Genomic DNA, 21,714 nt, shown 5'->3' with positions numbered 1-21,714 from the left:
GATGGGGCTTGGAGCAACCGGATCCAGTGGGAGGTGTCCCTGCCCATGGCAGGGGATGGAACTGGATGGGCTTGGAGGTCCCTTTTCACCCATCCCATTCTTAGAGCAGCTTCCAGGACTGAAAGGGGCTCCAGGAAACCTCCGAAGGGGCTCTTGATCAGGGAGTGCAGCGACAGGATGAGGGGGGGACAGCTTTAAATTGGAAAGGGGAAGTTTTAAATTAGACATTAGTAAGAAACGCTTTCCCCTGAGGGTGGAGGCCCTCCCGTGGCTCCCAGCGCGGCGCCCCCCGCCCCGTCCCTGGCGGGGCCCAGAGCCAGACCCTACGGGGCTCGCGACCCTGGTCACGTGGGCGGCAGCCCCGCCCCTCGGCCCGGGCAGCCCCGCCCGTTCCGGCCCTGCCCCCAGCCCGGCGCGGCGCTAAGATGGCGGCGGCGGCCGAGTGCGATGTGATGATGGCGGCCCCCGGGGCACCCGGCGAGCCTGAGGGGGAGGAGGAGGCGAGGAGGTAGGAGCGGCGACAGGGATAGAGGAGAGCGGCGGGGAGCTGCGGGGAGGCGGCCGGGGACGCTCGCGGTGGGCGGGCTGGGAGCAGCGGCCTCCGCGTGGAACGGTTTAGGTTGGAAGGGACCTTAAAGCCCATCCAATCCCACCCTGTGCCATGGGCAGGGACACCTCCTACTGGATCCGGTTGCTCCAAGCCCCATCCAACCTGGCCTTGATCCCCTCCAGGGATGGGGCAGCCACCACTGCTCTGGGCAACCTGGGCCAGGGGCTCCCCACCCTCACAGCAAAACATTTCTTCCCAAGATCTCACCTCAATCTCCCCTCTTGCAGCTCCAAACCCTTCCCCAACATGAGAACCATAGAATTGTTTCATTGAGAAAGACCTTTAAGATCAATGAGTCCGACTGTATCTCTCCACTCCTGAACCGTCCCTGAGCACCTCCTCTGCCTGGCTTTTAAATCTCTCCAGGGATGGAGACTCCACCATCTCCCTGGGCAGCCTCTGCTAATGCTTCAGTAAAGAAATTTTTCCCATTATCCAGTCTGAACCCTCCGTGGTTCATGAGGCCATTTCCTCATGCCATCACTTCTTACTTGGGAGAAGAAACCAGCACCCATCTCCCTACAACCTCCTTTCAGGGAGCTGCAGAGAGCGATGAGGTCGTCCCTCAGCCGCTCCTGCAATCCTTGTTCTCCAGCCCCTTCCCCGGCTCTGTTCCCTTCTCTAGATGTGCTCCAGCCCCTCAAGGTCTTTCTTGCAGCAAGGGGCCCAAAACAACCCAGGATTTGAGGTGCAACTTCACCAGCACCAAGCACACAAGGATGATCCCTTCCCTGCTCCTGCTGGCCACCCCATGGCTGATCCAAACCAGGATGCTGTTGGCCTTCTTGACCAATTGGGTGAACAGAGCCTGTGTGATCTTCTCCATGGGCCCAGGGGGTTGAGTGGCACCAAGGGCCAGCAGCTACTTGCCAGGCTGTGCACGGTCCTGAGGGGTTAGCAAGCCATGTGCTGGGATGGCCCTGGGCACCCATGCCAGTGGCTTCTCCTGCCCAGGCAGTGAGGAGCTTGGTGAGAGCAGGGCCATGCAAGTTGCCTTATTTTGAGTGTCTGGGCTGCAACCCTGTGTGAGATCTGGGATTGGAACGTGTATCCCATACTGGAGCTGAGCTGTCTGCAGTCAGGTGGGGCTTGGGTGTCCCAGAAACAGGAATGACATCCCAGGGAATCCAGCTGCTTTTGAAGAGCTTAGCCTATCGCTGAGGCTGACGGTTAAGCTGTGGTTCAGAAGGGAGCTCCCACTCCTAGGTCTGGGTGCTCTTTGCTTCCTGGCCTTGCCCACTCCTTTCTCCCTCTTACCATTTGAAATCTGCACCCAGCAGTTTCTATTCTGTCCTGCCTTGCTGTGGATAATGGGGAAAAACATCACTTGCAGGTGTATGTGTTGCTCTGGAAGGGTTATTGGCATTAAAGAGCTTCTTTAAATGTCAGTGATTAGGTTTTTTTCTGCAGTGGCCTGGTGCTTCTTGCTCAGGGGAGCAGGCAGCATCGCTATGGGGTGGTGGGGATCACACCCTTTGTGCACGTTTTCCTCTCAGGAGTGAGTGTGCTGGTTCTCAGCAGCATCTGAGCGTGGCTGTCTCTACAGGAGGTGAGATGGGAAGGTCCAAGGTCTGAGAAAGTCCGCTGGCTCTGCGGCATCAAGTGCCGGTGGTTGGTTGTCTCCCAGGGAGCTGGGGAGGAGAGAGCTATTTCTGTAGAAGGTGAGGCGAGTGCTCCAGAAAATTATTCAGCGATGGAATTAAAAGGAGGAAACAGAACTGAAAAGTAAGCTCAGAGGAACAGAGTTTTCCAAACCATATTGGTGGCCTGAGGGGGTTTGTGCTGCTTGTTTACTGTCAGAAGTTGAAGGCTTAGGAGGAGCTGGTTCCTGGTGATGTCATTCCAAGGAGTTTAATTAGACATTGCTGAAGAGGAACCTGGACGCTGTGTATACAACACTGACAAGTTGTGTGGCCGGTAAAGTTGGGGAAGGCCCTGTTTGTGGGCAAGTCATTCCTTCCCCTGGGCTAATGAAACATGATGTTTGGAATGTTAAAAATATCCAATGGAAAAATCATGCTGGAGGCATAGTCGTCTTGCAAGAGTGATCTCCAGCGTTGCCCTGCCTTCATCCTCCCCAGGCTTCACTGCGGAAGCGATGGGAGCAGGAAACCTGTCATGAGTCAGATGGCCTTAGGAAAGGGGCAGAAATGGAAAAATTCACTGGCAGAGTTTGATCCTGGCCTGGCTCCAATTGGAAGGCTGGGCTGTGAAGGACAGAAGCCATGTCACACATCTGACTTTTTCCAGGTGGGATAAGGCTGATTCCATAGCTCATGGTTTGTACCACGAAGTACCTTTGTAGGTGATTACTCAGTGTTTCTGTTGTTGTTGGGGTATTACTTCTTTATCCTTCTAAAAGAGAAATGTGTGGGTAGAAGATGATTATTCCGCTTCTAATTATTCCCTTTGGTTGCTCAGAACATGCAGGCCTTTCTGCCAGGTGGGCAGGTTTTCCTGTGTGTTTACCTCTGCTCTGCTTTGTCCCTTCCTGCCTTATGTGTTGCTGCACTTCTGTAGCTCAGTTAAGTTCATGTAAATGACGTTGATCATCACTGCGGTTGGGAAGGGTTGTTGGAGGCTTAGAGTGATAGGCTGGAATTAAGGTTAGAAAAGCCTTCTAAGATCATCCAGTCCAAACATCAGCCCAACCCCGCTGTCCCTGCTAAACCATGTCCTGAAGTGCCACATCTACATGCTCTTTGAACCCCTCCAGGGTTGGTGACTCCCCCACTGCCCCGGGCAGCCTCTGCCAGGGCTTCACCACTCTGTCAGTGAAGAAATTTTTCCTGATATCCAATCTAAACCTGCTCTGCTGCAACTTGAGGCCATTTTCTCTCATCCTATCACTTGTTAGTTGGGAGGGTTAATTAGGTATCTGATGTTTGTAAAACATCTTGAAGTGTGAGGGCTATGCACACCACATTAATGGGCATGTGTGCTTGGATCGAGTTTAGTGCAGCGTTTATGGTGTGACTGTGCAAGCTTCCATTAAAAAAACCCAGTAAAATAAGTGAAAACCTTATCTGAATCATTGCTGTTGATCAGCATCAGTGGTTTCCATGTTCTGTGCTTCCGTTCAGGAACAGAATACAACGGGATGCAGATACTTTCCTCACTCACCTTTGTCTAAATGCACGATTCTGTTCTCTGTGGCTTCATAAAAATCAGGAATTCAGCAAAAGTGGAGATCTGTGTTGGAGAATGATTGGAACTAATGCACTCGAACAATGGAAAATTGCCGAGCGGCTGGCTCACAGGTTGTTTAAGGGACAGGAATGGAGTGTGGTCACAGGGTAATTATTGTCTGCTGCTGCATAAATTCTGGGGATCCGTATGGAAGAGTGTTGATGTAATTGCATTACTTTTATCTGCTGGGTAGCAGTGCTGTTGGTGCCAGCTGGGAAGCAGCTGATGAGCTGGGTTGAGTTGTGGTGTGATCAGGGACTGGTCCACCTCCAAAAAGTCACTTTTAAAATGAATTTGAAAGGTTTCTAACCTATGGCGATATTTCATCCTTGGGCCCTGTGAGCCTGGGGTCGCTGGAGTTCTGCCAAGGAGAATTTCCTTGTCATCTTCCTGGCAGCTCCAGATACTAATGCACAAGCTTAAGGTTTGATCTTTCTCCTCATTCTTCAGCACTGGAGGATCTGGAAGCCTCTGGAAAAGAAGCATCTCAAATCATTTGGAAAATATCACGATCTGCACAGGCTGGTGTTTTCACTGCAGCCTTCAGACGTGTTGATGCCTGGGTAGGAAATCAGAGTTAACCTTAGTAAAGTGATGAATGTGAGATTTGCTGCACAAAAATTGTGCTGAAGTTAAGGTTTTGGTGTTCCCCTGGCTGTAGGTCACTGGTTTGACAGATGTTGCCCAGAGGTTTTCAGGTGTTGGTGAGCAGCAAGAGCTTGTCTGCCGCTTCTTGATGTGAAATGAGCTGTATCTTGGTCTGGCTGCTGGTAAATAAACGTCATTGCATGGCTGCTTTTGCAGGGAGCGCTGGCAGGAGCAGGGAGTTGGCTGCTTGGGCACCCTTGGCAGGCAGACTTCATTAGGGACAGCCTGGAGAACGGGCACTTGCATTTCCCAGGCCGTACATACAGCCTGTTTTACTGCTGCGTGATTGCCGTATGATCTTGTAACAATCCAAGGTGCAGCAGAAACTGCTGTCAGAGTTGTTTGCTCTTCTATTGAGGAGTATTTGAGTTGTCTGAAGCAGGGAGTTGCTTTATACAGTATAGAAAGCTGATCGTTGCCTGCAATTCCAGCCTTTTCTCTATCAGGACACACACTTTTCTAGGGAGAAGCGTTGTCGTAGATGCAGGTGTTTTGTCTTGCAATTCTTACAGCTGGCTGGCTTCCTTTGCCTCAGCCTCTGGAACAAAGGAGTCTCCAGTTGGTTCTAGACCCTTCCGTGGGGTCTCACATCATCTGCGATGTGGCCCTGCTAGAAACAGTCACGCTGTTACTGCATGTTGGACTGATACTGAGGTGTGTTACATACCTGTGCAATTAAAGTTCAAGTCTCACCCGGCCATTTTCACTCACAGCCGCAGGGAGAGGTTTGCTTCATCCCTTTGATTTCTTGTGGCATAATTAGGTTCTTGTGGCTTTTGGTTTCCCGGGTTTGCATTTTTCCTCAGGAGCTGGGAATGTTCCGGGGTGTGTGCAGAGCATAGTGAGGTCGTTTTGTGCATTTCTCTATTAAATACCGTTTATGTTGCTCTGGTGAGAGGCTGTGGCAAACCTTTGCCTTCGTGTTTCACTTGCAGAGCCTTTAGACCGTCCATACAGATACTGGCGTGTACATACTCAATATTATTTTCTCTGGTGTGGGGATGCTGTGAGTAAATCTCGTCTCGGTGCGGCAGGCAGCGGCAAACCCACTCCCTGTGCAGCTGGGGGTGCTGATGTGCAGCATGTTGGGTGCTGCGCTGTTCTACTCCGTGTGTTCTTGCTGCAGTGGGGTCAGTACGATGCTGCTATATCACAGTGTGCATTATAAATGATTTTGTGACGCTTTCTGCACCAGAGACAGAAAGCACAAGCACTGCTTATGAGAAATTATATATAGAGAGGGATTCCCTTCACTCAAAGTCCTCACTCAGTATTAAAGCTAACTTGGAGAAAGGGTCTCTAAACCATGCAGGGAAGTATCCCTGATGCGTTTCTGTGGCCTGCGTAGTGTTTGGCTGCTCTTCAGAGTCCTGGAAGGAAGGAGAAGGGGGTATAGCATGTCCAGTGGCGAACATGACAGCTAATTTTAAGCTCTAGACGTCTGCCCGCTGTAAACTGTATTGAGATCACCAAACTTATTTTACCCAAGCAGCTGAGTAACATCTGACAGCTGAGAATCTGGGCTGGATTTCAACCAAAAAAACTGTTGGATAAAGACACCAAATCTCTAGTAAAGAAAAAGTCTGCAAGAATAGCTTAGTAAAGGCAGATGTGATCCTTTTGTCAGAGCACTCTAGAAATGATTGCTTGGTCAGGACAAGGTTTTGAAGCCTTCCTTAGGTCCTAGATAGCGTTTTTGGTTGGTATTTGGTAATGGAGGCAGGAACTGAAGGAGGAGTGAGAGTGGAAAGAGTGAGTCTGCTGCATTTCTGTACCTGAGTGGTGTTGCTTTGAGCTCCTGTACCTGTGTCCATGGGGTCTGTGCCAGCTCCCCAAAGCTTCTCACAACAAGATGAGGTGTGTTCAGGGTAGGTCTACATGTGTCACGTTAGGAGCTGGAGTAGGAGGAGTGGAAGCCACGATTGGCATCGGTGCGGGGGCAGCATATGGAAGCTCTGAGGAGGAGTCAGGAGTTGTTAGGCAAACGTGGGATTGTGTCAGTGGTGCGCAGGATGGCTGCTTCTCAGTGCTCTTCTGGGAATGAGCAGGGGCTGAGCTTGCACAGCGCCCGGAGAGCAGAGAGAGCCTTGTGATGGTTCCATCTACCACCAGGCAGGCAGCACGCTCCTTGCGTGGCACTCTCTGAGCCTCTGTGTGGCAAGGGGAGCATTGGAACAAGCAGTTACTGCTTGTCATGGTCCTTGGGACCATGGGAGGCAGAGGCTGGAGCACGTGAAGAGTTAGGGGTCCTGACAAATGTGTAGAAGAGATTTCAAAAAGTGGACTGGCTCGCAGGGCAAGAGTTTTTTCCGAACATCCCACTCCCTGTGAGCTTGTGGCGCATGCAGGCAATGAAAGACAACCTTCTTCCTGAGATCCTTGGTGCAGCTCTTCCCTGTCTTCTGTGTCTGGCGTGGAGAGGTCCTGAGAAGACACTAACCTCCCTCACAAAAGAACCCATTCAGTTTGGGTCATATTTTTAGCAAAGCACGATTCTTCTTCAGTTTCAAAAGTAGCAAGTGGGGAATGCAGCCTACATCAGCGCGAGGTGCAGAATGATCTCATTCAGGCTGCAGCATCTGTTTGGGTTGAAACAATTACCAGTGATATCAGGGGATCTGCATTTCTTCTTGTTGTAGCCAGAGACTGTGGTAAACAAGGACTGTTTTCTCTGTGTGCTTTCTATGTCAGTGGAGCACAACTGGGGAGAGAGGCTTCTGTTCTGTGTCTCGGATCTCAGACTGCAAGCCTTGCTCTTCCAGCAACTGACTTTTCATGCTTTGGAGGAAATTTGCTTTTCTTTCACACTCTTTTATCATCATTAAGCTTTAAGCCATGTGAACAATGGAAATACCTGTGTACTCCCTTTCTGCCAGTGTTATTGGAGATGCTGTATTGTATCGTTAAGATGATGGCTTATTGTATCGTTAAAAGGGAAACAGATGAATTAAAAAAGAGAACACAGTAATTCTTGTGCTTGTGTGCTTTCTGTAGCATCTTGGAGTATGGATGCTATGTGAAAGATGGTTTTGCTGTATATCGGTGTTCTTTCTCCCATTTTCCTAGCTCTCCCTAGCACTCTGACAAACAGGATGCTCTGGCACCAAGCCCTTTAGCTCTATCCATGGGACGATGCTTCCTCATAGCAGGACAGGTAAAGTTGCTGGAAGGCTTGTGATTCAGGGGCTGCTGTGGTAAGCGGTGGTTTGGATGAGTTCTGTCATTAACACTGTTCACCTTGTTCTTTGGACTGTACGACAGAGCTGAGGGAAGGAGCTTTAAGAGCGTCTCTGATTTCCTTTTCCATTTTGGATTACAGAACCAAGAGAATAAAGTTTTGGTTAAAGCGCTTACTGTCCAGATTCCGGAAGTGCAGAATTGCTGATGATTTTTTTTCCACTGCATTATGAATGTTTGATATGTAATATCGAGTGGTTGTGTTTGGACTCACTTTTAATTCTGCAAAGTGTGAGTCATAAAATCATGGAATGGTTTGGGTTGGAAGGGACCTCAAAGCCCACCCAGTTCCAACTGCCTGCCATGGGCAGGGACACCTCCCACTGGATCCGGTTGCTCCAAGCCCCATCCAACCTGGCCTTGAACCCCTCCAGGGATGGGGCAGCCACCACTGCTCTGGACAACCTGGGCCAGGGCCTCCCCCACCTCACAGGAAAACGTTTCTCCCTAAGATCTCATCTCAGTCTTCCCTCTTTCAGCTCAAAATTGTTCCCCCTCATCCTATCCCTGCCCTCCCTGAATAAGAGCCCCTCCCCAGCTTTCCTGAAGCCCCTTTCAGTCCTGGAAGCTGCTCTAAGGTCTCCCTGGCTGAACAACCTCTTCTCCAGGCTGAACAACCCCAACTCTCAGCCTGTCCTCATACGGGAGGTGCTCCAGCCCTGCTGCTTGTGATGCAGAGCCATCCAGCAAGCTCATAACCATTTCTAAGCGTTGTGGCCCCGGGGAAGGAGGAGCTGGAGGGATGCTGCCTTGCTGCCAGGCTGTGGGAACAAGCATCTTCCTTGGGTGAGGGGCTGGGAAGACTGGGGCGGAGGAGGTACAGCATTTTCCATCCTGGAGGGGCGAGGAAGGGGAGTAGGTGCAGCAGGGATCAACTGAACCTGGAAGCTGGGGACAAGGCCTTTCCAAGGCAGCTAGGTGCATGCCCTAAAGCATCTCCTTGCCACCATGTTACTTATTCATCTTATTTCAAATAAGTAAAGCATTGTGGTTGTGTTCTTGCTTCTGCTTCTTAGCAGGGTTATGGCAGGGGTGCATCAGGTCCCTTGCTGGGCTGTAGCAGGTAGCAAAAGTTCAAAATGAAAGTGAGGAGCTTAGACTTCAGCTGTGGACGCGGCATCGGCATGGTAGCTCCCTGTGTCTATTGTTTTGCCAGCTGGCAAAACTGTGATGGTTCAGTGAAAACAACCCCTTGCATGAGGCGGTTGTGTGGGAATGGCCAATGGCGAGCTGAATGAGGTTAAAAACATGTGAACTTGTTTCAACACAATTCCCTTTGTTCTTTCTCCAGTGGGCTTGCTGAACATTGCTCTCCTTCACTGATGGGGTTCCTCCTCCTCCTCGTTCTGGCTCCTTCCCTGCCGTTACTGAGCTGTGCCCTGGGAGTGTGGGGTGCTCTGGCAGCACTTCCCCCACTGTGCGGGCGCTGTGGCTTGAGTTCACTCTGTCCTGGGTTGGCAGCTTCGTTCTGGGGGTGGCTGCTGGTAGATAAACGCATTTCTCTCATCTCTTCCAAAATAAAATGCTAAGCAGTGGTCAACTCTTGCCAAATCTGCTCTGCACCCTCAGGTCGTGGATTCAGCACTTACTAAAAGGCAGTACTGGGCAGCCGTCTTCCCTTCAGCTTTTATATACTGAAAGAGGTTTCGTGCTGTGGTGCACTCTAGCAATCCCTCTGCAAACCCAAGAGCCCCTTTTCCACTCTTGTTGTAGCTCCATCATTCAGTGAAGGCTTCTATCTGGCTTGGTTTATTAAGAATGTAATTCATGACAGGCAAAAGTCTTTGCTTCCTCTGGGCAAAACCCAGTCCTGAAACATGCCCAAAGCTGCATCTAATTTTTAAGACCATTGTAAAGGTGTACAGAAAGAGAAATGGATTGCTTGCATTGCATCTTCTGTGGTAGATTAGCCTGAGTTTTGAAAGGTGAAGGTTCTCTCTGTGTTTATAGGACCTGGTAGACTGAAGACAAGCTGTGGCCTGTAGTGTTGTCAGGTAGAGAAATAAAGCTCCTCAGTGCTGAGAGCTCATGTTTGCTCTAGAGTCAGATGGGAATATTTGTATGTAAAAAGTTCTATGACTCTTCACTCTCTATTCTCGTGTTCTCTGCTCTGACTTACTTTTGTTTACCATGGATTCCCCTGTAAATCACTTTCCTGCAGCAAGTCGTACAAAAAGACACCTTCACTTCTGAATCCTTCTTTCGAGAAAATGCTGAAGCGCAACATTTCCTGGAACTCAGTTTGAGCCTGCAAGCACAGCTCCGCTCTGGCAGACTCAGGGTCACCCAGCTATTTTAGCTTCCTTGGCTTCTGCTTCCTTGCCTCAGCAAAGGCCATGTTTGGATCAGTGGATGGTCACCTGAGAGGAGTAAGACCTGTGATAATCAACTTCAACCACGCTGCTTGTGATATGGTCATTCCCCTGCGCAGGTGGTTCCCTGTGGCTGGGCTGCTTTAGCAGGAGACTGCTTGTTCTTGAAGCTGAAGCTTGTGGATATGCCAGGCGCATCCCTGGTGGGGCATGAAGGATGAAGTCTAAGCTGGTCTTTGTTCTGATGGGTGGAATTTGCCTTTGTCTGAGGCCAGCATTCTGGTTCTGCAAGTGCTTTGGAAAGCAGACAGTGTCTGTCGCTCTGGCTATAGCAGTAAGGTCCCAAAAGCACGATTGAAGCCTTGACTGGTGTCTCTTAGAGTGGGGTGAGGGTTCTCCGGAGTTGGTCTCATATTAAACGGCCTAGGAGAGGATATGAGTGAATCAAATCACTGAATTTAATTCAATGAAGCTGCATTAAACTCAACACCATGGTGGTACGAGTTCCCTCTCAGACTGCTTATCTAAAATAGTGAAGGTAGATAGGAGAAGAGAGAGAAGGGTTTAATTTCCTCCAGGGGAAACTTTGCTTTCAGGAGTTTAAGGGATGCTGCCTTGAACCATATGTTGTGTGTTTTAAAATGTCCTAAACTGTCTCTGCAAATGCTCGCTCTCGAGCGTGAGGACTATTTCTGGACCAGTTGCCAAGGCAGTGCCAAGCTTCTGCTTGAGACTTGCACCCTTATTTCTCTTTGATTTAGCTGTCTTGAATGTAGAAATTGTTCTTGGCCCCATTTCTTCAGCATGTGGGACTGGTGCTAAAAGATACAGAGCTGTTTCTTGACTTCCATGGCTGCTGAGGTTGTGCAGCACCTCACAGGAGTGGGCTGGTGTGATCAACCACGTACAATTGGCTGAGTTTTGCTGGACGACTGCATCTGAGACTGGAGGGAGGATGCTCAAGGGTAGCTTCGTTCTGCTATTTAATTCCTATTATTTTGAAGGATCCCTGACATCCCTGAATATCCCTGTTCGTGGCCCTAGTGAAGTGCTGAGGTATCCGCAAGCCAGCAGGAGATGAGCTGCACTGTTTTGGAGAGCGTGTATGTAGGAGATCTCGCAGCAGCTGGCTGCGAGCATCTTGGACCACTGAAGAGTTATACTGAGATTGCTTGGGGATCAAGTGCTCTGTCACAGTCAGAATCTCTTCTGATGCTCAATTCCATTTAAAATGTATTTTCCTTCCTTTCAGAGAAGCAGAGTCATTCAAGGAACAAGGAAATGCGTACTATGCGAAGAAAGATTACAACGAAGCATACAACTATTACACGAAAGCCATAGGTGAGAAGAGTTGGTGATAATAGGAATATTTGCTAAAAATAAAAGCTGGTTGTTGATTTAAAATACACCAGCAGGGTTTCTGGCAGCAGGCGCTTGATGGAAACTTCTTGCCTTATTTTGTTACCTTGTGAAACTTCACCAGATTGGTTCTGGCTTGCGTTATCAGTGTGGGGGACAGCAGCAGTTCTGTTTCTCTTCCAGCCAAGATGTTCTTGATGTGAAACCAATGCAGCTTTCCCTCTAACCCAGGGTCCACAGCACTGCCACCCGAACACCACAAACTTTTGTTCTATATGAGTTAATTCCTGTATGTGGTGTAGGAAGAAATAGTTCTATGGCTCGCTGTTCAAAACGGCTGCTTGACCATCACGTGTTGTATTAAGCCAGGCAGGTGATGTGTTATAAATTGGGAGGGAATGTGATTTTCTTAATCCAAACACGGCTTTTTAATACTTTCTACAAGTCCTATAGTTGCTCACGTTACAGTAACAGCAGGTGCTTTCACGTCTTCTCCAGATACCTGTCCTAATAATGCCAGTTATTATGGTAACAGAGCTGCTACACTCATGATGTTGGGGAGATTCCGAGAAGCCCTTGGAGATGCTCAACAGTCTGTCAGATTGGATGATACCTTTGTAAGGGTACGTGGAAAACTTTCTACATCTTATTCACATCTCAGTTTCCTCGTGGCAGCTCCTGCAACTCCCTTCTAACTCTCTTCTCAGGGCCATCTACGGGAAGGGAAGTGTCATCTTTCCCTAGGGAATGCTATGGCCGCCAGCCGCTGCTTTCAGAGAGTTTTAGAACTGGATCATAAGAATACCCAGGCACAGCAAGAGGTAAGAGGCTCTTAAAATTTAAATATTCCCAGTAGACGATGCTGTCAAAAGGAACAGATTGAACTGGTAAGCCTTTCACTTTGGATTTGCAAGGTGGAATCACAGTTGTCATTAGTAATGAGTGTTTCTGTGCTGGAAGGTTATGGGAAAAATGAGATGCTGTGTGCGTCCCTGTGTCTGGTTTTCAGTAGACCATCAGGCTGCGTAGTTATTTCTGCATGCGATTGTCTCTTCATAGCAGGAAAGCATGGAGGCTAAGCTGGTCTTTCACCCAACATTCCAGAGGAGGGGTGATGGTAAGGGAGCACAGATCCGGTGTGTAGAAGGCTCTGCCATATGTCTCATTCACAGGGGCTACCAGTGAGGTTACTTGATTTCAAACCGATTTTATTGCTGACAGAAGTATTCATGTAATCTGCATTACTGTTTGTGGTCTGCAGTTAGTTTTGCTCTGACACTGTAGGAGTTGGCTGCTTAAATGCTGCTTGGGGTTCCAGGCCAGGACTGTCCTGCAACATTCGCTGTGTTCTCCTGTCTTTCAGCTGAAGAACGCCAGTACTGTGCTCGAGTATGAAAAAATAGCTGAAGTGGATTTTGAGAAACGGGATTTCAGGAAGGTAAGATTAAATTATGAACAGGTGTTTTTACCCTGCCTGTTCAGCCAGGTGTGTGGCTGATTCCCTGCCTAACATTAGTCCTAATGGGAGGAGCTGAACAGCATCCCTTTCCTGTTGAAGCAGGGCTGTTTTGTGAACTGTAATGGCTGTGAAAATGGCAGAGTCCATGCTCTTAGCCCTGAATAAATGAAAAGTGAAGAGGGTGACTGGCTCAGGCTGAATATCCTCTGTTACTGTTTGCTTTGCAGGGTGAGTGGAACCATGAATGAGCTGTTTGATACAGATTTTGTGAGCAGCAACATTCGATCACGCTTTACTCCTAAAGTGTATATCCAGGATTCTTCTTTTTCAACTCTTTTAATTGGGAAGAAAAAAAAACAAAGTAGTCTGTCTGCCAGTGTTATAGTGAGGGTGATTGAAGGAGCAATGCAGATCTGCAGGAGGCATTCTCCATTACTGTGTCCAAATCTTTCTTCCCAAGGCCTGTAACAAGATGCAGCTGGTACTGACCTGATATAACAAGAAATGACAGCATGAAATACGAAAGGCACCAAATACTTCATGCAACTGTTTCTGTTCAGTGGATGCATGTAAAGGGCTGAGTTTGGCCCAGAAAGGAGATTGTCCACACTCTTAGGCTAAGCTCAAGATTTTGGAAGGGTAAATCCCAGCTTTATTTCACCTGACTGTGAGGAGCAAGTGGGATGTATGCTCAATGTGGATTTCCTGTGTAGGAATTGCCCTGCCTGTATTGCATGTTCTGGGCTTTTGCATCTGTCCCTTCACTTCTCCCGTCTCACTTCACTGGGGAGGCTTGCATGAAATGTGATCTTTGTTTCTGGAGAGCTCCTCTTGCTCCTTCCTCACCCAGAAGCCATTGGCTTCTCAGTCTGGAGCACAGTGCTTCCCACAGCAGGCAATCGTGATGTCACGGGCCGGGGAAGCAGATGAACCTTGGTGGAACAATGACCCTGTTCTCGTGCAGATGTCCCCACCAGAGAGGCTGAGATGGAAAAGACCTATTAGATCACCCTGCCCCTTGCAGTCAGAGCAGTGTAAGATCAGTCCCTTCACTGTACTTTGTGTTTTGTCCAGTCCAAACTGTCTCAATCTATTGAATTTCTGTCCTTCCCACATGTCTTTATAATGCAGGAAACAGGGACAGAATTGTCTTCCTTGGCTTTTTCTTTAGGGCCTACAGTTTCAGAAGCGTTAGAGGGAAGGACCTTCTACAGGCGTCCCTCAAATCCTCTGTCACAGTAACATAGCAGGTGCTGCAGACTTTGGTACACAAAGCTTTTTAAAGGCAAATAAAAATCCTGCGCATGAGGAAGCTTATCTAGTGGAACACGTGTCTCCAGCAGTAGAAGCAAGGGGTGTCCGCACGCTTACCTTCCTCTTCAAAGACAAATCTCAAGTGTGGTAATGGTGCAGCCTTTCAATTGAGGCCTTTGGTTATTTGCTTTGCTCACGTTTGTGGTTTTTTTCCCACACCAGGTTGTATTTTGCATGGATCGTGCTTTGGAGTTTGCTCCTGCTTGTCACCGGTTCAAAATCCTCAAGGCTGAATGTTTAGCGTTACTGGGTCGCTACCCAGAAGCACAGTCTGTAGCAAGGTGAGCGTCGTGAGGTCTGGAGTTTGAGTAGCAGCTGGTGGTGCATCCTGGTGGCTGCTTGTTTTCCGCATCCCAAAAGGAATGAGGGGATGTAACAAAGTAGTAGCCCTTAATGCAAATTGTGCTGAGGAAGAGTGCATGAATTTTGCCTTTAAAGTTAATCTGACTGGAAATTGGATTTATAATCCGTTAATAATCAGCGGTGTTGCTTGAAAAAGTTGCTGTTCTTTTTGCACATCTGTACCCTGGGCTTGGTAAAATAGTGAATTATCTCAGTGGAGGTGAGATGGAAACTGGAATAGGGAAACATTTCACTCTTTAAGTGTGTCTGTTACAGTGACATCTTACGAATGGACTCAACAAATGCTGACGCTCTGTATGTCCGTGGTCTCTGCCTTTATTATGAGGACTGTATTGAGAAGGCAGTGCAATTCTTTGTCCAAGCACTCAGAATGGCTCCTGATCACGAGAAAGCATGTCTCGCCTGCCGTGTAAGTTGTGGATACTGGAAATGGGACTGCAAAATTACCAGGATTTTTTTTTTTTTTTTCACCAGACACCTGCCTTGGTTCTGCTGGATCAGCCCCTTCTCCCTCCCTCAACATTATCATTCCCCAGATCTCCTGTAGCAAGCAGCGTGTTGAGCGCTTCCTGAAGACAAACAGCTCCTGTTTGAGGCAAAACTGACTTACTAGAAGCTCTTACTCAGCAGACTGTGTTACTTTGCAGACTGCCTACCTTTCATTCTCCTTCATTCCTTGATCAGATACAGGAGCGATAAAACTAGGTCTGAAAGACTTTCAGATTCGATATTAGTGCCTACAGGTTGATTTGCATTTAGACTCTGCTCCTTTCGTATTGCTCCTTCCCTGTTGTAGAAGCTCTCAAAAGTGAGCTCCCATTCCTGCTCCTTTTAAATCTATAAATTTACTTCACTGTCATATTCTCATCTGAAAAACGAGGCACCCTTTGGTCCCGTGGAGAATGCCTGCGATTGGCACTGGGTGTTCTTAGCACTTCTCCTGGGGGAAAGGCAAAATGCTCATGACTCGTTTCAGCTGCTGTAGCAAGGGTGTAACTTCTGTATCCTGCTACAGTATCTAAACCCAAATGATAACCGTTATGTTTGAAGACCCTCACGGGTCAAAATAAGGAGCTTGGTGCCCCTGATCCCCTTGCTTAACGTCCTTATCCAAGGTATATTTTCTTTCAGAATGCCAAAGCACTTAAAGCAAAGAAAGAAGATGGGAATAAAGCGTTCAAAGAAGGAAACTACAAACTAGCATATGAACTCTACACAGAGGCACTAGGAATAGATCCAAATAATATAAAAACAAATGCCAAACTCTACTGCAACCGAGGGACGGTCAATTCAAAGGTAAGAAATGGTCACCTGGCAGGTAGTCTTTCTTCAGATTCTTCCCTGAATAGTTTCTAAATTGCAAATCACTTGTTCTGGAAAGCACGGGCTTCTCTGTCTGCCGGGACAGCTGGATCTTTCTAGTGCTGTAGGCAACAGTTCAGGTTTTTGTGTTTGCACAATGATTGGATCTGTTCCAGGAGCCAAAGAAGTTGACTCCTGAAGAAATGAAACTCAAATTCTTGGGCTGCACAGAGTGGGAGGGAGAGCAGGAATGTAGTTTGGCCTTATCTTAATTAGTGTAAAGGCATCTTTATTTTTTCCTTCTCAGTAAAGAGAAGATATCTTTTCTTATTCTTCTTGTAAATCTTCTGTCTTGCTTTGTTTTCTGATCTAAAGAAATATGACCCAATCTAAAAACCCTGGACCCTTTTTCCAAGTCTACTGTTGGATTTTAGTCATGCACTAGCCAGAGAAACAGTCATGTGATGGTGCTTCCAATTTCCATCCTGCGTTTCCTTCAGGCATGTTTCTTCCTCAGCTGTCTCTGTGTGTTGATGCCTCTGTTGAGGCTTTTCAACACCCCTACTCAGTCAGGGGGCAGAGGCTCAAAACCTGTGAGATGGAATGAGCTGGAGGCAGTGGTAATGGATATTTTCCCTGGCTGTTGATGTTTGAAAACAGATAGTGCATTTTGAAAAATATTAAGTTTATTTTCCTGTCTGGGATTTGGTTTGGATACAGAATAACTTGATTTTCAGGTCATTCTCAGGAAAACCCGTGTTTCCAAGTGCATTTCTTAAAGAAAAGCACCGCATAATTCTATTGTCTCCCTAGCCAAGCTTCTGATTTTTTTCCCTAGGGAACAAAAGTTCTGTGGTTTTGGGGGGGGTTGGGGAAAAAAAATCTACGTAAAGACAGAAAAAACACTGAGATGTTCCAAGATTCTGTACCCAGTTGCCTAAAGTTGTAATGCTGCTTTGGGATTGGGATTCACTTAACTTCTGTCTGGCTTTGTAGCTTAGGAAATTTGAAGAAGCAATAGATGACTGCACGAATGCAGTAAAACTGGACGACACGTATATCAAAGCGTACTTGAGGAGAGCACAGTGGTAAGTCGACCTCTATAACGGATGTTCTGAGCAGGTTTGTGGGTAGGAGCCTGCTCCCTCCAGCACCGACAGACTGGGATAACAAATCTGAAGCGTAACTGAATCAAAGGTTCTGTCTTAAGGGGCCCTGAATTTGTTCCTCTGTCTTATGCAGAGGAAGAGACAGGAAGCTCAGTGTAGTCTGTCCTGCCTACATGGAGCTGGAACTGCCTGTTGATTATTGTATTTAGGCAGGATTTGTTCTAAAGCTTGGATTATGTCTATAGACCAAAGTAGAGATTCCCTCTCCTAAGCTTTTTCAGAGGGGCTGCTGTGGGTCACAGACCTTATCCTGGCAGAGTGGCTCACGCTTCCAACAAACCAGATATTGAAATGGGGTGCCCTGCTCCCCATAGCAGGGAAATCAGCTGAGACCGCACCTATCTCAGCCACAGATAAGATGACAGTGTAGCGTAGTGCTGAGTGAATTGGACAAAGGATGTTCTGGTCTCTCCTTTAACTTGGCACCCACCAGGGAAATGGTCAAAGCTCTGTTCTGACTACAGATTTAGTTGCTACGTTACTCAATACTGTTCACTCCCCAGTTTAGCGCAAAGCTGCCTGACTTATAGATGAACCAAAACTATTATTGCAGCCTTCCTGTTGTGCATTCATTGTAATTCACAGCCTTCAGTGTTCTTCTTGAGCTCCATCTCAGTAATCGCTAAATCACACTTAGTAGTTAATACATGAGTAAGGCTGAAATGCCAATAGATGGGCACAAATCCCTTTGTTTGAGGTGCCAAGGCTGTCACTTCTAACTAGTGTTGCGAGTGTACAACTGCACTAGCTTCCTTGAAACCTTACTGGCTGGTATTTATTCCTGCGGCTGGATAAAGTACTTATCAGATCGTTAAAGTATAGCTTGTGCTGCTAAATGAGATTGCAGTCTCCACTTGGAGCCCAAAGTGCAGGTTTCCTGTGCCAGGATTTCCCACAAAGAGCAGGTGCCTAAGTTTCCAGTCGGTCTAGCCGTAACCCTTTGTGGGTTCCTCTCATGACTGCTCTTCCTCCAGTCCATGCACATCTTTTTCTGGATGGGTATCTACCTGAACCCACTTTTGATATTTCCTGTGAAGTACACCTCAGCCACCAGTGTTTCTTTCCACAGTTACATGGACACAGAACAATATGAAGATGCTGTAAGAGACTATGAAAAGGTTTATCAGACAGAAAAAACGAAAGGTGAGCATATTGGCATTTTTTTTTTGTATGCATAAGTGTCACGGTTTAGCCCCGACCCAGCTGATTTCGGCAGCTAAAACCATGCAGTTGGATTCCCAAATGCCTTCCCCTCACACCCAGGGAAAGGAAAAGGAGAGGCAAAAGACTTGTGGGTTGGAAACTAAAACTACAGTTTTAATGAAACAATAATAATAATGATGATGAAAATAATTAGAAAGTAATAAAATATATGCAAATATCTGAGATTGCACCCCAATCCCATAACTGGCATTTTTGTTGCTTCTGTTTGCTTTCCCCCCAGCTTTGATTTGCAGCCTTTTACCCCAGCAGGACAATACTGGAAGAGTCCTCAGAAGGGCTCTAAAACGCCTCCCTCAATCTGGCTTCTCTCCCAGAATGCTGAGGAGATAATTTAGCTTTTAGCCGAAGCAATGCACTAGGGTCAGAATATCTGGTGGTGGATCTTGTTCTTAACTGTCATCTTGCTTTTTTAGTGGCCTGAAATGAAATGGACAGAGTAACCTTAGTCTTTGTGGTTCAGATACTGATTTAACAGCACTGAGGCATTTACCTACATTTGGAAACAGCCTTAAGAGGACAGTGAGGCTTCATTTAGTGACCTGACCGTAAATCCAAGTGGGTTGGGTGCTTCTGGCACTTCAGTCCTTATGTTCATCTCAACATGTTGGTCTTCAGCCACTTTTAAAGAAGGAGACTGTACCTGACACTAACGCTGCTTTTCTTTGGCATTGCACTACTTTCTAGAACACAAGCAGCTTCTAAAGAACGCACAAGTGGAACTGAAAAAGAGCAAACGGAAAGACTACTATAAAATCCTTGGGGTTGACAAAAATGCCTCTGAAGATGAGATCAAGAAGGCTTACAGGAAAAGAGCACTAATGCATCATCCAGGTACCCAGAAACATCTATTACTGGAGCACGTATTGGTGCTCCACGCGTGTGCCCTGTGCAACCATCATCCAAAGGTGGGAATAAATATGAGACGGGGAATTTCTGGACAAATAGCAGTTCTGACCCCCACAAATCCAAAATACATGCTCTGACAGCAGCTGGGAATGTGCAGTGTTTTTCATTTACAGTAGAAACTGAAAGCTTCTTCCCTGCTTGTTTCTGTATCCGCAGACCGACACAGTGGGGCAAGTGCAGAAGTACAGAAGGAAGAGGAGAAGAAATTTAAGGAGGTTGGCGAAGCCTTTACCATCCTGTCAGATCCCAAGAAGAAGGCCCGCTATGACAGCGGGCAGGACCTAGAAGAGGATGGATTGAACATGGGAGGTAGGTGGTCCTTAAGATATTCTACCATGGCAGCCTTTAGAAAGATTAGATCGTTTAGAGTCAGCCTCCTCCTCTAAAGCAAACCTCCTGTTTGTAATAATTCAGCGAGTTGACTTGGTTTGCTCTCTGAAAGCACTGAGTGGCAGCTCTGCAATGAGTGTTTCAAGTTGTGAAAGTCTAGGTTATATGGTGAATGTTAGCCATGATTTGAGCCAGCGCGTTCTGCCATGAGCCAGAATTCTTTCATAGGAAGTAGACAATAGCGGAATAAAAAGATTGCAGGTCCCTAAATGCTGCTTATCCAAAATTCTCAGGTTGCCCTGTGACTGGAATTCTCTCTCTGGCTGCTGTTGCTTTTACCTGTTCTCTACTGGTCAGTGGCCCTGTACGCCGCCGTAGCGTAGCAGTGCTCAGACCAAGCAAGCTTTGTTTTTAGCTTTTTGCTCACTTATAAAATGCTGTATGGGCCCTCAATCAAGTGACAGTTTCTAAACTGTGAAAACTGTAACTGGCTGTTTCACTTCAGCTCACAACTTCCTTTTCTTCCCTGTAGACTTTGATGCAAATAACATCTTCAAGGCCTTCTTTGGTGGGCCAGGTGGCTTCAGTTTTGAAGGTAGGTGCAAGTGTTCTCCTTCAGCTTTAGAAACGTAAGTAAGCAAATCACTTGACAGGAGAGCTGAGTTTCCCAGAGTGGATGTGCTGTTTGAGAAGATTATTTGACTTCTCTGCATAAAAGTATCTAAGAGCTCTTTGAAGGTTCTATCTGCACAGCTGATGAGCCCTTCTGGTTCTTTGTGCTCAAAAGCAACAAAACACAGGGATTCCCTTTTCTAGAAGTGTGTAGGTTTTGCCATCTAAGTGGTGCTTAGGAATAATTGAGCATAGCTTTGATACAGCTGCCAGTGCTGAAGCAGCAAAGGCGATTCCTGGTCAGAAATCCTCTGTGTGTATCACACAGCGCACTCCTCTGGTTCACGACACCGTGAATCCTCCTGAGGGCCTCTGCCTGCCAACATTTTGGGGTGACTGGATGCCATGAAGAAGCTGTTACTCATTCTCCCTTCACACCTCGTGTGTGGTCAGGCTTTCTTCACACACCCTGGAGCAGGATGGCTTTACGCAGCCCTTAGAGGGTATCAGTATCTTCAGGGCTGTTCCTTAAGGGCTTTTATTAAGTGAATTTTGAGAAGTATTGCATATTTTGTGTCCTATTTACCTTCCTCTGTGTAAATCTGCTCCTTTACCCGTGTTATCAGGAGTCCTGTTGGAAATCAGCTGCTGGGAATGCAGTAGCAAAGACCTCACCTCTCCTTCAAATGGTTTTGTTTGAATGAAGCACTGGTTGGCATCAAGCTACTCCAGTAGTTAACCGCATTGTCTTTGGATTTTGAATGCGCTAATATCTTTCATTTTCTTTTTCAGCTTCTGGGCCTGGAAATTTCTTTTTCCAGTTTGGCTAAAAACAAAAACAAAACCCGCACATACCTGATCTGCTTATTTTAACCTTGAGTACGGACATACGTAGACTCCTTCCTTCATCACGTCTCATTGTACTTAGAGCAGTTTCGGTTTTCTCAGTTGGAGACCTCTGTTTTGTGTGCTTTTGTGTGTGAAGAGGAAACCAGCTCGGGAGGGGAAGGCTTGTGAATTTTGTTTTATTGTTAACTTTATTAAAAAAAAAAACCCAACAAAAAAAAAAATAAAGCTTTGACTCTTTTGGTCCCTCCATGCTGGCCCGTACTTTCAGACCACTCCTGCTCCTCAGCAGAGAGGATTTCCCTGAAGTCCTCCCGAAATCTCGACTTCTAAAAGGGTGAAGTCATTTCCCATTTCGTTCTGGCTCTGAAGTGCAGCGTGGCAGCATGTCCAGGGTTTGTGGTAACTTGTAAGGTATCTTAACCTCTGAAAATATTGCCAAGACTCAATCGAGTTTCATACAATCGTATTTTATCTGCCAGCTGTCTTGTTTTTTAACCTTGTTTTTTGCCATGGTTCTACCAGAATGGTACCTTTGGGCATTAACTTTAATGCTAACGCGTGAGCTTAACGATTTTGTATCAAGAGAAATGCTTCTTTGGATTTAAAAGAGCAGCTTATGTGAGAATTCCCTGTGATGCAGCTAGAATTAAGGGCTTTGTGTTCCCACTCCAAGAATCGTCCTGTTTTAAGGGAATATTGAATTTGCTCTGGGCTGAATTTCTTCACCGTATGTTTCTTTTTAATTTAATCCACTTGAACATTTAATATTTGTGCTAAAACTTGATTTTGTTGAGCTTGCTGTTTGATTTTTGTGGTACTGATCCATGATGC

The 21,714-nt window shown here is 47.0% G+C and overlaps 1 protein-coding gene across 1 annotated transcript; it reads left to right on the top strand.

Annotated features, from left to right (window-relative positions):
• Positions 1-377: 377 nt before the first annotated feature.
• DNAJC7 (DnaJ heat shock protein family (Hsp40) member C7) lies at positions 378-21,104 on the top strand. The gene is made up of 14 exons (XM_054088369.1): positions 378-508; positions 11,249-11,337; positions 11,854-11,978; positions 12,063-12,176; positions 12,719-12,793; positions 14,291-14,409; positions 14,747-14,900; positions 15,623-15,787; positions 16,790-16,881; positions 18,032-18,105; positions 18,871-19,017; positions 19,249-19,401; positions 19,955-20,017; positions 20,827-21,104. Exons 1-14 carry the CDS (start codon positions 426-428, stop codon positions 20,862-20,864), a joined length of 1,491 nt encoding a protein of 496 aa, XP_053944344.1. The 5' UTR covers positions 378-425; the 3' UTR covers positions 20,865-21,104.
• The last annotated feature ends 610 nt before the right edge of the window (positions 21,105-21,714 follow it).

This window comes from Cuculus canorus, chromosome 25 (assembly GCF_017976375.1).
Source record: "Cuculus canorus isolate bCucCan1 chromosome 25, bCucCan1.pri, whole genome shotgun sequence".
Classification (NCBI taxonomy): Eukaryota; Metazoa; Chordata; class Aves; order Cuculiformes; family Cuculidae; genus Cuculus; species Cuculus canorus.
This window is presented reverse-complemented; position numbering and strand designations above follow the sequence as displayed.

Coding starts and splice junctions, on each gene's coding strand:
- DNAJC7 (XM_054088369.1), top strand. CDS start 426: ATGGCGGCGGCGGCCGAGTGCGATGTGATGATGGCGGCCCCCGGGGCA. Junction 16,882..18,031: donor TACTTGAGGAGAGCACAGTG/GTAAGTCGACCT, acceptor TTCTTTCCACAG/TTACATGGACACAGAACAAT. Junction 20,018..20,826: donor AGGTGGCTTCAGTTTTGAAG/GTAGGTGCAAGT, acceptor TTTCTTTTTCAG/CTTCTGGGCCTGGAAATTTC.